We start from the raw sequence: 11,780 nt of genomic DNA, 5'->3' as shown, positions 1-11,780 counted from the left end.
GAAAAAGATTGCTAGAGTCAGACTTCTTTTTCAAATTGTCACCCTGTTTGCATCATTAATTAATGGTGTTCAATCAGTGCTCCCAGAAGCCGTGTGGACTGGACAGCAGCACAATCCTCATCTTGGGAACAGGAAAGCTAATCGCACACAAGAGGTTAACTGCCCAAAGCCGCAAAGCCAAGGTTGAGCTGGCCGCGCTCGCTATATAATTTCGAGAGTGAAAATAGATTTACACTCAGAAACACATACGTGAGGCCTCGGGCATTTAACCATTGTGAGCCCTCTTCCCGGAAAAGCAGCAACTTTGCTTAATTCGACCCCTGCTCCCCAGAGCTCGCTCCAGACCTTGATAAAACACAGAACGGATGGAAGAACCGGCACTGAAGGCCTCACAGTCACAGAGGGGACAGACACCCTACCCAGTCCATTCTCGGGGCCTCTCATCAGTTCACATCCGCAGACTACCTAGCCTGCACCGGAGGATGGAAAGCTAGAAGATTCTTAACATAAAATCCGAGAGGACAGCCTTTTCCATGCAGCTGACATTGCTGGCTGCCAGGAGGGCGGGTCTGCAGTGCAGAGAAAAGACAGTGACATGTGACCAAAGCTAGACATGGCACTGTCTCTCCCCCGCTGACCAACATTTTACAGATGAGAAAATGGTCTCAGGCATGCAGTCCCCTGTCTTAGCCCAGAGAGAAGGAAAACTGGGAGACCACCAAAAACTCCAGCCTGTTCCAAAATCAATGACCACCACCCCCCCAAGTCTGGCTCACAGCTCCATCTATCCTCTGTCCCCAAAACAGAGCTGAAACCCCGCTGAAAAAAACTGTTTGCTCAAGCCTCCTGTGAGCTGCCCGTTATGTACATGACAGCTAGCGCTAGGCCGCCTGCTACATCGATGCCACGAACCCAAGCGGCACCACTGCTGCCTGGCCCCCATCCCACCGATACCGAAGCCACTCGCGGTGGCTCTTTTACCTGCTCCTTATTGCTACTGTTCAGTAAGCCGGGTTTCTTTTTCTTTTTAATGGGGCTTGTGGAGGAGTCTTGGGGCGAATGGCCATTGGAGGAATGTGGAGGGCTGGGGAACTTCCGTTTCTGAGCTGTTCGCTCTGTAGAGCCAGGATCTGAAAAAGACATAGAAGACCATGTTTGAAAAGCTGTCAAGGAGACCTGGGTCACTTGGAGAGGGCGTGGAGGTGACAGTCACAGTCATCCTGTCCCCAAACTCCGAGTGACATGTCAGAGTTTCCCACCTAGAATATACCTGTCTCCTCCTTCAGGTCAATGGGTCTTTCTTCAGCCTACGTAACATTTATGGAAACTCTTAACTTGGTGCCAAAGAACACAAAAGGAGAAGCCTCAAAACATCTAGATCTTTGGCTTCTCTTAAAAACAAGGCAACAGAGCAAGGCCATAGACCCCCATGGCAACTGCTACAGCTGTGTAGCTGATCAACTATCTTCACACGGAAAGACATCAACTATTTAAACAAAACCCCCTTCACTATGGCAGCCCTGATGACAAGGCCATGACCGTGGTCTAAATGTGAAAAATCCCCTCAGGCTCATGTATTTCAACGCTTGGCAACCAGCTGGTGGCGACATGATGGGAGCAGTGATATATTTAGGAGATGGAGCCTCACCAGAGGACATGGGTCACTAGGTGTGGATTTGACATTTTTGAGCTAGGCCCTGCTTCCTGTCAGCTTTCTATTTCCTATTCAGGAGGTGAGTAGATTTGAGGAGCCCAACTGCACACCCCCACCACCACAGATGAAGCCGCCTACCACCGGACCTCCTAAGATGGTGGACTATATATCCCCTCAAGATGGAAGCCAAAATAAACCTTACCTTCCTTAAGTTGCTTGTCACGTATTTGGTCATAGCAACAAGAAAATCAAGTTATAAGAAGTAGTCACACAGGCAGAGATGTTGCTCCTACAACCAAGAAACACTTCTCCATACCACGCCCAACAGCAAAATCAAGGCGCGCAGAAAAACACTCTAAGGAAATAGAGCCACCAAAGCTTATACATTCATTCAGCTAAGACAGCCCTTCCCCCAGGAAAGTTCTCAGGCCCCACCCAACCACCACCTCCTCCAAAGGCATCAAGACAAAGAACACTCACTGGTGCCCACCTTAAGAAGTACCACCCCACTCCAGGCGAGCTGCCCTTGGTTCTATACTCAGCCTGCCATCTTTCTACCTCCATCCACACATATTTCCCCTTAAGAGTCACAGCCTGCTCGTGCTTGATTGAGGGTTAGCTTGGGGACAGGGTGCACCCTGAGGGACTGAAGTCACAGAAGCAGAAAAGGACCCCAGAGCACGAGGATGCCGGCAGATGTTCCGTCTCAACTCTGCCCTTTACTGCCATGACTAGTGACCACCAAGAGAAGTGGTTTAATGTATGGCAGCCAAACAATGGAACACTGAGTGCAGAATGGAGAGAGGGCTCAGCCGTGAAGAGCCCTGGCTGCTCTTCCAGAAGACCTGGGTTCAATTCCCGGCTCCAACATGATGGACCACATCCATTTGTAACTCCGTTGTCACGTGATCCAGTGCCACCTTCTGGCCTCTGTAGGAACTGCACACACAGGGTACACAGACACACTTGTAGGAAAAACACATATCTTTAAAAGAAGAATGTTGAACACAGCCAAGAGGCCTGTGAATTTGAAGCCAGTCTGGTTGCCATAGTAAGTTCTAGGCCAGTGAACTAGGCCCTGTCTCAAAATGTTGTGGTGCAGTTATGGAGACGGATAAATAGGTAAAGTGCTTGCCTAAATAGGTAAAGTGCCTGCCGTGCAAGCAGGAGGCTCAGGGCCTAGAAGCCAGGTAAAGTTAGACAGGGTTGCCCGAATCTAGAATCCCAGAACTCCTTCAGCAAGATGTAAGGCAGGCAGGAGGATCCCAGAGTACAACTACAGTAAACAAGAGACTCAGACAAGGCAGAAGGAGAGAGCTGACGCCCAAGGCTGTTCTCATACCTCAACACAAGCCTATCACACACACACACACACACACGCACGCACGCACGCACGCACGCACGCACGCACGCAAGAAGAGCAGGACTGCCAAGTCCCAGACCAGGCTGGCTAACAGAGTGTCACACAATCTCAACCCCTCCCCCACTGGGTGCCATTTAGTGGCAAAGCACTTGCCCAGCAGGCACAAGCCTCCAGGCCCAACCCCAGCAACAGCACCAGAGCATCTTGCCATGGACTGATGCTTGACCATCTCCAGCCCAGGTTCAGTCACAAAACAACATATCTAGTGCCACCAGGAGGCTAACACATCCCTCCCCAAAAGGAGGCAAAATACTTAGACTGCCCCTGGGTAAATGCCAAAGTCCAGCTAGGTTGGGGGCGGGGGGCTCATGAGGAGGGAGTGTGGAAAGGGATTATTTTTCAACGTATACCCTAGTGTACCGTATTCATCATGTACCCAGATGACTTTATCAAAGTACGGGAAATGAAAGGGATTTAGAGGGCTCAATTTCACATGAAAAGCAGCAGGTGCAGGCAAAAGGCAATAATGAGTAAAAGAGGCAGGCATTCCAGACAGAAGTCACAGATGGATGGGGGGGGGGGCTGGGATGCCGAGGGCACAAAGGCCTCCGGAAGGAGTTTGGGGTTTGTTCTACACGCATCTAACACACGCCATTAACTCCGCTCAAGTGTCAGAGCCTAAGTACTTAATGCAGGGGACTGGGGCTCACAAGAATATGTCTCACAAGAAATGACGCTCTGGCCAATCCAAAGCAGAAACTGACCGGACGAAGGCGGGGCTTACAGAATCTCCACTAGAGGTTAGGTTGAGAGAAGATTTGCCAATGGGAGACAAGAGGCAGTTTCTAGGGTGTCTCCGGGTTTCTGAGCTGGCTTTGGAAACACCTCAGTCCTCAGCCAAAGTCAGCCCCATTAAGAGCCCCAAGAACTGACAACAAAAACAGCCCACCAGGAAAGGGGTAGGGCACCTTGTCCCAGGCCTGAGGGACAAGGCTCAGACAGGCTGAGGTGGTCTGGTATTCACCCCCCAGAATCCCTAGGGGCCATGGTTCTTATGACCAGCAGCACTTAAAATATGCAAAACACATGCAAACCACTGGGCCTCACCTGGAACCCATGGAATCGGCAGCCATTAGGGGAAGGGCTGGGATCCCTGGTTTGAGAGGCTGCAGTGTATATACATGCTTGAGATGTGGGGAGCGGTGCAAATGTCAGCCCCACACACATAGAAATCTCATAGATTGCGCTGCTACGGGACTCCATGATCTCAGGGCCCCATCTGCAATATGGGAAAGAGAGAGATGGCAGCCAGCAGTCCTCACTCGAATGACTCCAGGTGAGCACCTCAAAGATCCAGGAAGTACATGCTGCCACCCCCTGTATACAGTTTCCTGGACTTTCACAGAGCTGTCCGAAAAAACAGAGTTGCAGTCAGATAGAAGCACTTGCTGCCGAGCATGAAACCTGACTTCCATCCCAGGGACCCACGGGGGAGAACGAGAAAACCAGCTCTTAGGGTTATGCTCTGTGGTACCAGCTCCCACGCTGCTCTCGGTGGTACCAGCTCCTGGAGCCGCGCCCTGTGGTACATGCCTGTGAACAAGAGCTCCTGGAAAGAAACGCTGTCTGCACAGACTGATTGGAAACAGTGATGTGGAGAGGTTAGAATGATGCACGTCCACAGGCTGACCATCTTATCCTGGGCTAGTTCGAGCCATTTCACCATTCCCTGGCCACCTCTGTCAAAACTAACAGCCTGTGGCCAATAGAGAAAAACCTTTTCCAGTCTATTGATGTGGCAAACCGCTAGCTCACACCAACCCCCGAGTGAGAAGACAGCATCTGTGGCCTATAGGAGAGCTCCCCCATCTCTCTGCACCCGCCTCTCTGATGTCCCCACTGATACACTCTCAACTAACCTCGAGCTATGACTTTGTTCTGTGGAACTATGAAAAACACCATGAAACTGCTTCCACATCAGACCATGAAATTTAGGGTACCCTGAGCTGTGTAAGTTTGCATACATGGAAATGAATGGGGCGAGAGGAGGGGGAGCAATCTATACCTGACAAGGGAGTTTTGTCCCAGCCTAAGGGGGACAAAAGGGACACTGAATTCCATTTGTTCTGTCTCACCATCACCCAGGTCTGAGCATTCAAACCTTGTCTCAGCAAACCATAAAACCTCAATTCAAGCTGGGCATGGTGGCCTGTACCTTTAACCCCAACACTCAAAGGAAGAGGCAGGCAGACCTCTTGTGAGTTCGAGACTAGCCTGGTCTACAGAGCAAGTTCCAAGCCACCTAGAGCTATAGAGTTAGATCCTGTCTCAGGCAAACAGGTGGCCTCAATTCTATTTGCTGTTATAAACCACCGGCTCTCCCTGGGGCTTAGGGAAGCCCAGCAGCTGTGTATATAGGAGCTAAACGTCCAGCTGCCCTCAAGGAAGAGTTTTCGAAAAAGACTCTTAGCAAGAAAAATCAGAAGATGCCATTAGACTTATTCTTCAGAATACCAAATGGCAGGCCAGTCCTGCAGCTTAAACACCTCCCTGCTCCATCGAGAACCTGGCATCCGGTGACTGTACAATGAAGGGAAGTAACCCAGCTGTCGTCATGGTAATGAAGTCACCATAAGGAACTCTTCCAAAAAGCTGAGTCAGAGTTGTTCTTCTCTAATGACTTGATTCTGACCAGGCTACTCTGCTAAGCATATCTCATCCATAACTTTGGAGTGACGACACACAGCCACTGCAGGCTATCTCCCTGAGAAATGGTCCGTCCGCCTTGCATCCAAGAGGACGTTGTTTTGGTCTTTTTCTTCACCTTCTCTAAATTAGCAGGATTCTACTAGGCTGGCCCTGCTGGCCCTGTGCCAACTTCCTGCCTTCAATCCACGGCCCCTCAAAACAGGTCTGGCTCTGAATGTGTTAACATGGGTGAGGAGCAGGGCTGCCTTGTGGAGGAGACTCAGTGACTCAGGAACACAGCCTGGAGTGAAGCAGGCACCAGAAGCCTACCCTCCTTGTGACATTTCCCTGAAGACTCAGTAAGCGTTCTCCTGGGTATTAAGAGCTAAGCATGTGATGTAATCCTTCCAGAGCTCTTGTCCTGTGAACCTCCAGAAATAACCGTGCTCAGCAGTTCCTGCATGTCCTTTGACTTAAGGGACACTTCACCTCAAGATAACCTGGCCACAAGTGAGGGCCTGTTCAAACTGCTTCGAATTTATTTCCCACTTACCCAAGACAGCGCAGCTATTACCAACTGTTGGGATCAGGATTTGAACCCAAGGAGTAGAGTGAATCCATTCCCCACCACTGTGGGACAAAGTCTATGCACCCAAGGAGTACAGTCCTCAGATGGGGATGGGGGAGGGCGGCTGGCTGGGGTTCAGAGCTCTTTCAACTGCAGGTGGAGACAATGGGACCGGAAGGACCCCAGCAGAGTCTCACAGAGGAGGCCACCCTCTCTAAGGCAGTCTCTGGGAGCACTCCCCTGCCCACCCCACCCCCACACACTCCCAGGCTGCATCAGAACCCACCCTATGCTACAGATTAGAGACTCCTGAACCCCATCCCCCAACCCCACTTCCCATCTCCACCTCGGCCTGGCAACCTGCCACCCCAGGCACCACCCACACCCCCACGTCCAGAGCCTGAGTCAGGGCTCTCTGGGGTCTATGCTGTGACACAACTCACGGGAAGCTATTCCCTGGGGAAAGGAGCCACCAAGCTTAGAAGTTAGAAGCTTTGTGTGTTTTTGTGGGTGTTGAATTTCCTTAATGATGCAGAGAGCCAGGCCACTGGTGCCCAGGTGCAAAGAGCAGGGGACAGAGGTGACAGCACAAGCTGGCCCCACGCCAATAAACAACGTTTAAAAAAAAAAAGGTAAAAAAGGGAGCTCAGTGGTTAAGCCCTGGTCGGCTCTTCAAGAGGACCTAGGTTTAATTCCTAGCACCCACTCTTATCCGACAAGCCATCTCTCTCCAGCTCCTGGTTCTTTCATAAGAACAAAGATTCTCCATACTCCTCCCTCCTCCTCTCCCATCACTATCTAGTTTAAAGGGAGTTAGTTAGCTCTCTTCCAAAGAGCATCCTAAATCAATCCTATGGGTTGAAAATAATGAAAAGATGACCTCTAGCAAGAGGAAAGCAAAATGAGTCCTGGCCGTGACTACAACTGGTCTGCACACACTGGCGTGGTCCTGGACACCGCGGAGCCCTCTGGGTCAGCAGCAGCTGGAGCACCCAGGGCTGGCAGAGGCAGCACTCCTCGTCACTACCAGCCTCGGTGCTGCCGGCTTCAAACAGGACCACCCGCGGCCAGCTCTCCCAGAAGTGGCAAAGCAAGCCCCTCGTTAATCATTTCCAAAGCTATTCCAAAAGCCAGAGAGCAGGTACCCAAAAGGGCCTCCCTCCCCAGGAATCCCTGGCGCTCCCCACTGGGTAATTACATCATAAAGAAACAAAAGCCCAGAACTTCCTCCTAGCAGAGAGCAGAAAACAGATGCGAAGAGGGGGGCAGGGGCGAAACTGGACCTCTAGCAAAGGATGTCGTGGGGGGGGGGGGTGGACCCTGTGCGCGGCCAGAGCCCCTTTAACGATCCTCACTCTCACAGGGAGCACGGCTTAGGTAGGCAGGCCCTCAGAGACCAGCCTGTATGGGCCTGCCAGCGCTGGAGCCAAAGGCACTCAGCCTCAGTAGGAAGCAGGGCCTTGCAGCTTCTCACCCAGAACCAGGAAGTGGGTGGAAGAGGGAGAAAGGTCACTCTCAACTTAGGACAAAATGTCACTTCACCTGAAGGCCTCCACACCAGGAAGTGAGGTCCAGATGGCAGAGAAGGTAGGTACTTACCTGCCATAGAGGCAGCTTGGTCACTCAGAGAGCCTAGCCCCTCTGTTCCAAAAGAGGACAGAGGCAGGCTCCCGGCAGACATTCCTGCTTCCGGCTCGTCGGCGGCCTCTCCCAAGGGGAGGAGGAAGCAGAGAGCACAAGTTGAGAGTCACCACTTTCCAGGCCAGCTCTGATCTTAGACACATTAGATCGCCCAGCAGCACAAGGACACCTTTGCAACAGGGCAGGCAGAGCCTTGCCTGGTGTCCTCAGGCTTTGGATCTAATTCATCACCCTCGACAGTAGCACAGCTACGCAGGAAGTGGTCCACGCGCTGCACCCAAGAGCCATTTATTATGGTAGACGGGAATAAATACACACAATCTCTACGGTTCTGGGGACAGGGTGGCTGTGGGAGAAGGGAGGTGGCTTGCATTTTGAACATGCTCTTAATATTTTTTTATTACGTGTTTCCATTTCCCTCTAGCCATGAGGCTCCCTGGGTCACAGGAGAAGCTAGCAGATACATGCCTACGGTGGCCTCCACCCTCTATAAGCACCAAATCAATATGGAAAAGGCAAACCACCAAAAAGACCAAGCAGGACAGAAATTGCTACCATCCAAGAAAAGAGGCTGCCAGATGATTGTGTTTAGCCCTCAATCACCAGAACAGTGACTGTAGCCTGGGCCTTCCTCACCCTCAGCTGCTGCAGGACCCTGGTGCTTTTTCCCTACAGGAAAATGTCAAGCTCCTTCTAACAGTAGGAGAGGAAGAGTGGGCCTGGCATCCCCACCGCAGCCTCCTAGTCCTGAGGCTGCCTCCAGAGTGAGCGCCCTGTTCAGGTCCTTTGGCCCTCCCAACACTGCTGGCTCTGGAACAGGGACCCAGCTGCACGTTCATTCCCATCCCCCTAACCCCCCCCCACGGCACCGCACCCCTGCGGGCTTGCCTGTGGCTCGCAGGCTGCAGTGGGAGGACTGCAGCAGTGAAGTGCTATTCAGACACAAAAGACGACCTCTGTGTCGCAGCGGCAGCCGAGAAGTGGGCGGGGAGTAAAAAGGGGAAATAAAGTTACCCCAGAAAAGGGGGCAGATAGAGAAAGCAGAGCTTCTGGGAACCAGGCCCTGCTCCCCAAAGCACGGAGGGTTCAGCCTTCAAGAGTCACCCTAAAGATGACAAGGAAAATGCCAGAAAACAAGGGGGAAGAGACAGGCCTTCCAGGCAGCTTGCCTTCTCTTCTCTGTGCAAGGTGACTAGAGATGAGGAAAGTTGCCCGGATAACCCTGGTGAGAGGGATGCTGGCCTATCCTAGAGCACTTAGGGTGAGGCCTGCCCTGCAGCATGGCTTGGAGCAGCCAAACACAGGAAGCAGCAGGGAGGGGCAGCCAGACAAAGGACTGCAGGAATCCCCAGGGTGAGGGCGGTAGGAAATCCTACTGGAAAGGTCAGGAACTTAGGGGAGTGCAATACAGGGGCCACAGGGACCCTGAGGTTGTGGCCTGGAGGGACACTTAAACCAGAAAATGGGGATTCAGCTTTGTCTAATTGTGTTTGCACACTTGGCTATTTGTGGGGTGTGTGTGTGTGTGTATGCATGTGGTGGTATGTGTGTGTACATGTGTGCTGTGCGAATATGGTGGTATGTAGTGTGTGCGTACATGCGTGTGTGTCTGTGCATGCGTAGAATCTCACACTCCACTTGTTTGACGTTGTGTCTCTTGTTTGCTACTGTGTGTGCCAAGCTACTTAGCTCAGAAGCTTCAGGATTCTCCAGTCTCTGCCTCCCTCCTCACTCCCACCTCACAGCAGGAACAACCTCCTTGTAAGCACAAACAGTTCCCAGCATCACACAGTCCTGGGGATCTGAACTCAAGTCCTCGGGATTGTGCCACAAGCACTTTACCTACAGGCCACCTCCCCAGCCTTTGCAATGTATTTTTAAAAGATGTATTTAGGTATGTACATCTGCATGTATGTCTGTATGCCAAAAGAAGGCATAAGATCTTATTATAGAGGGCTGTGAGCTGCCAGATAGGTCCTGGGAATTGAACTCAGAACCTCTGGAAGAGCAGCCAGTACTCTTAATCACTGAGCCATCTCTCCAAGCCCATGAAATATTCTTTTACTAGCTACAGGGAATATGGTGACAATATGGAACACTCACCATAGTGGTGTGGACCATGCTTGCATCCTCAGCATGGAGTACAAGGAGGCAAGGAACACCAGCAATTAGGTGTCATTTCCAAGGAGTTCAGGTGTCCAAAAGAGTGTAAGGCAGTAGCTCTTAAAGGGGTCCCCAGGGTTGATTTGACAGAACCTAGAGACATTTTTCCTTGTCACAAAGAGTCAAGGACATTTAAGAGTGGGGAGATGTGCGGCATCCTTCAAGACAGTCACCAAGACAGAGGGACTGGATCCAAGGCATCCAGCACTGCTGACGCTGGGAAGCCCTGGTACCTGAAAGCTTCCAATGAGCTACCCATGAGCCTCAGCACCGTCTACAGCAGCCAGTGAAGTCAGTGGGACAACCAGGAAAATGAAGGCTCTGGTCTCTCTGGAATGCAGCCAGACAGGCACAATAGTAGCAATAGCCACTGAACACTTACTATTTGGGAGTGCTGTGCCAAAGATATTTATCAACTCACCACAACTCTGCCAGAAAGCGGACTCTGAGTGTGTCCACTTTATGGATACGGTAACTGGAGCCCAGAGGACAAACTGTCCCTGATGGGCAGGAGAAAGACCAGGGGCCATGAATACAGGCTAGAGAGAGGGCAGGGCCAGGGAGCAATTTCTCATTCTTCCTCAAAGTAGCTCATTTTAGGCGAAGGCTGCTTTTTAAATTTTATTTATAGTATATTGGGGGAGGGAGGCACATATACCATATGCATGCCTGGTACCCACAAATGGCCAGAAGAGGACACTGGACCCCCTGGAATTAAAGTTATAAATGGTTGTGAGCCACCATGTGGCTGCTGGGAAATCAAACCCAGATCCTCTGCAAGAGCAGCCCGCGCTCTTACCAAATGTCAGCACTATTATTTATGAAAAGGTACTAAAGAATTCCTCCAGAACTGGGCGGTGGTGGCAACTTTGTGACAGGCACTTTACTCACTAACCCACCTCCCCAAGCCTTTTTTTAATAGGTTACAGGGAATACAGAGGCAGAGGCAGGCAGATCTGTGAGTTCAAGGCCAGCCTGGTCCACAGAGAGTTCCAGGACAGCCAAGGTGGTTACACAGAGAAACCCTGTGTGTGTGGCAGTGGGGGGAAGGGTGGGGGAGGGAAATTCCCACAGAGCCAGTACTTGGGTCAGTGGTAGTGCTTATATAGTTCAATTCAGGAAAGGAAGTGGGGGACCCATGAATCTCATGAGGTAGAAACTCATTTACATAATGCAGGCCACCTTAGCCTGCACCGCAGCCAGGTGCCATTCCAACACCCTCCTTCCCTGGACGACCCTGGCTGCCTAGGGTAGGTTCTGATTGCCAATGGCCATGCTTGGCCCAATCGTCAACACTGCCACAGCACATGGCACACTGCAGGGAGGGCAGGCTCTGCCACCTGGTAGAGCTTTGAATCCAGGAGCCAGGTTGATCTCTCTAAGCCCCGGCGAATTCGGCTGTAGTTGCTGGGGTCTACATGTGTGACGTGGGCACAGTAAGCAAATGCACAGAGAACAACCAATGACAGTACTATGAGCCAGGGGAAAGACTCAGAAACCAGGTTCCCCAAAAGTTGCTGTGCCCCATCACCTCTCTGGCTGGCACGGTACCACAAAATCAGGCTCCAAACCCCTCCAGGCTCAGGACTTGATTGATTTCCTAGCCTTCTTGAAACTCTCCTATGCCCCCATACTCTGTCAGCCAGTGCTCCCCTGGATGTATGCTCCTCCCTCACTGTGTCAGCCAGTGCTCCCCTGGATGT

General features: G+C 51.6%; 1 protein-coding gene across 17 annotated transcripts in view; it reads right to left on the bottom strand.

The window, feature by feature from the left end:
- Window positions 1-11,780, bottom strand: part of Zmynd8 (zinc finger MYND-type containing 8) — a 96,403-nt gene that overhangs the window by 62,522 nt on the left and 22,101 nt on the right. For 15 of the 17 annotated variants that reach the window (XM_013352146.2, XM_013352156.2, XM_013352158.2 and 12 more), the window contains exon 3: window positions 982-1,130. In XM_013352146.2, coding sequence (XP_013207600.1) covers window positions 982-1,130 — 149 coding nt within the window. Of the gene's footprint in view, window positions 1-981; window positions 1,131-7,872; window positions 8,110-11,780 lie in introns of those variants that run through there. The other 2 variants (XM_026787172.1, XM_026787176.1) reach the window with 1 other exon arrangement.

Source organism: Microtus ochrogaster, linkage group LG8 (assembly GCF_000317375.1).
Source record: "Microtus ochrogaster isolate Prairie Vole_2 linkage group LG8, MicOch1.0, whole genome shotgun sequence".
In the NCBI taxonomy this organism is placed as follows: domain Eukaryota; kingdom Metazoa; phylum Chordata; class Mammalia; order Rodentia; family Cricetidae; genus Microtus; species Microtus ochrogaster.
This window is presented reverse-complemented; position numbering and strand designations above follow the sequence as displayed.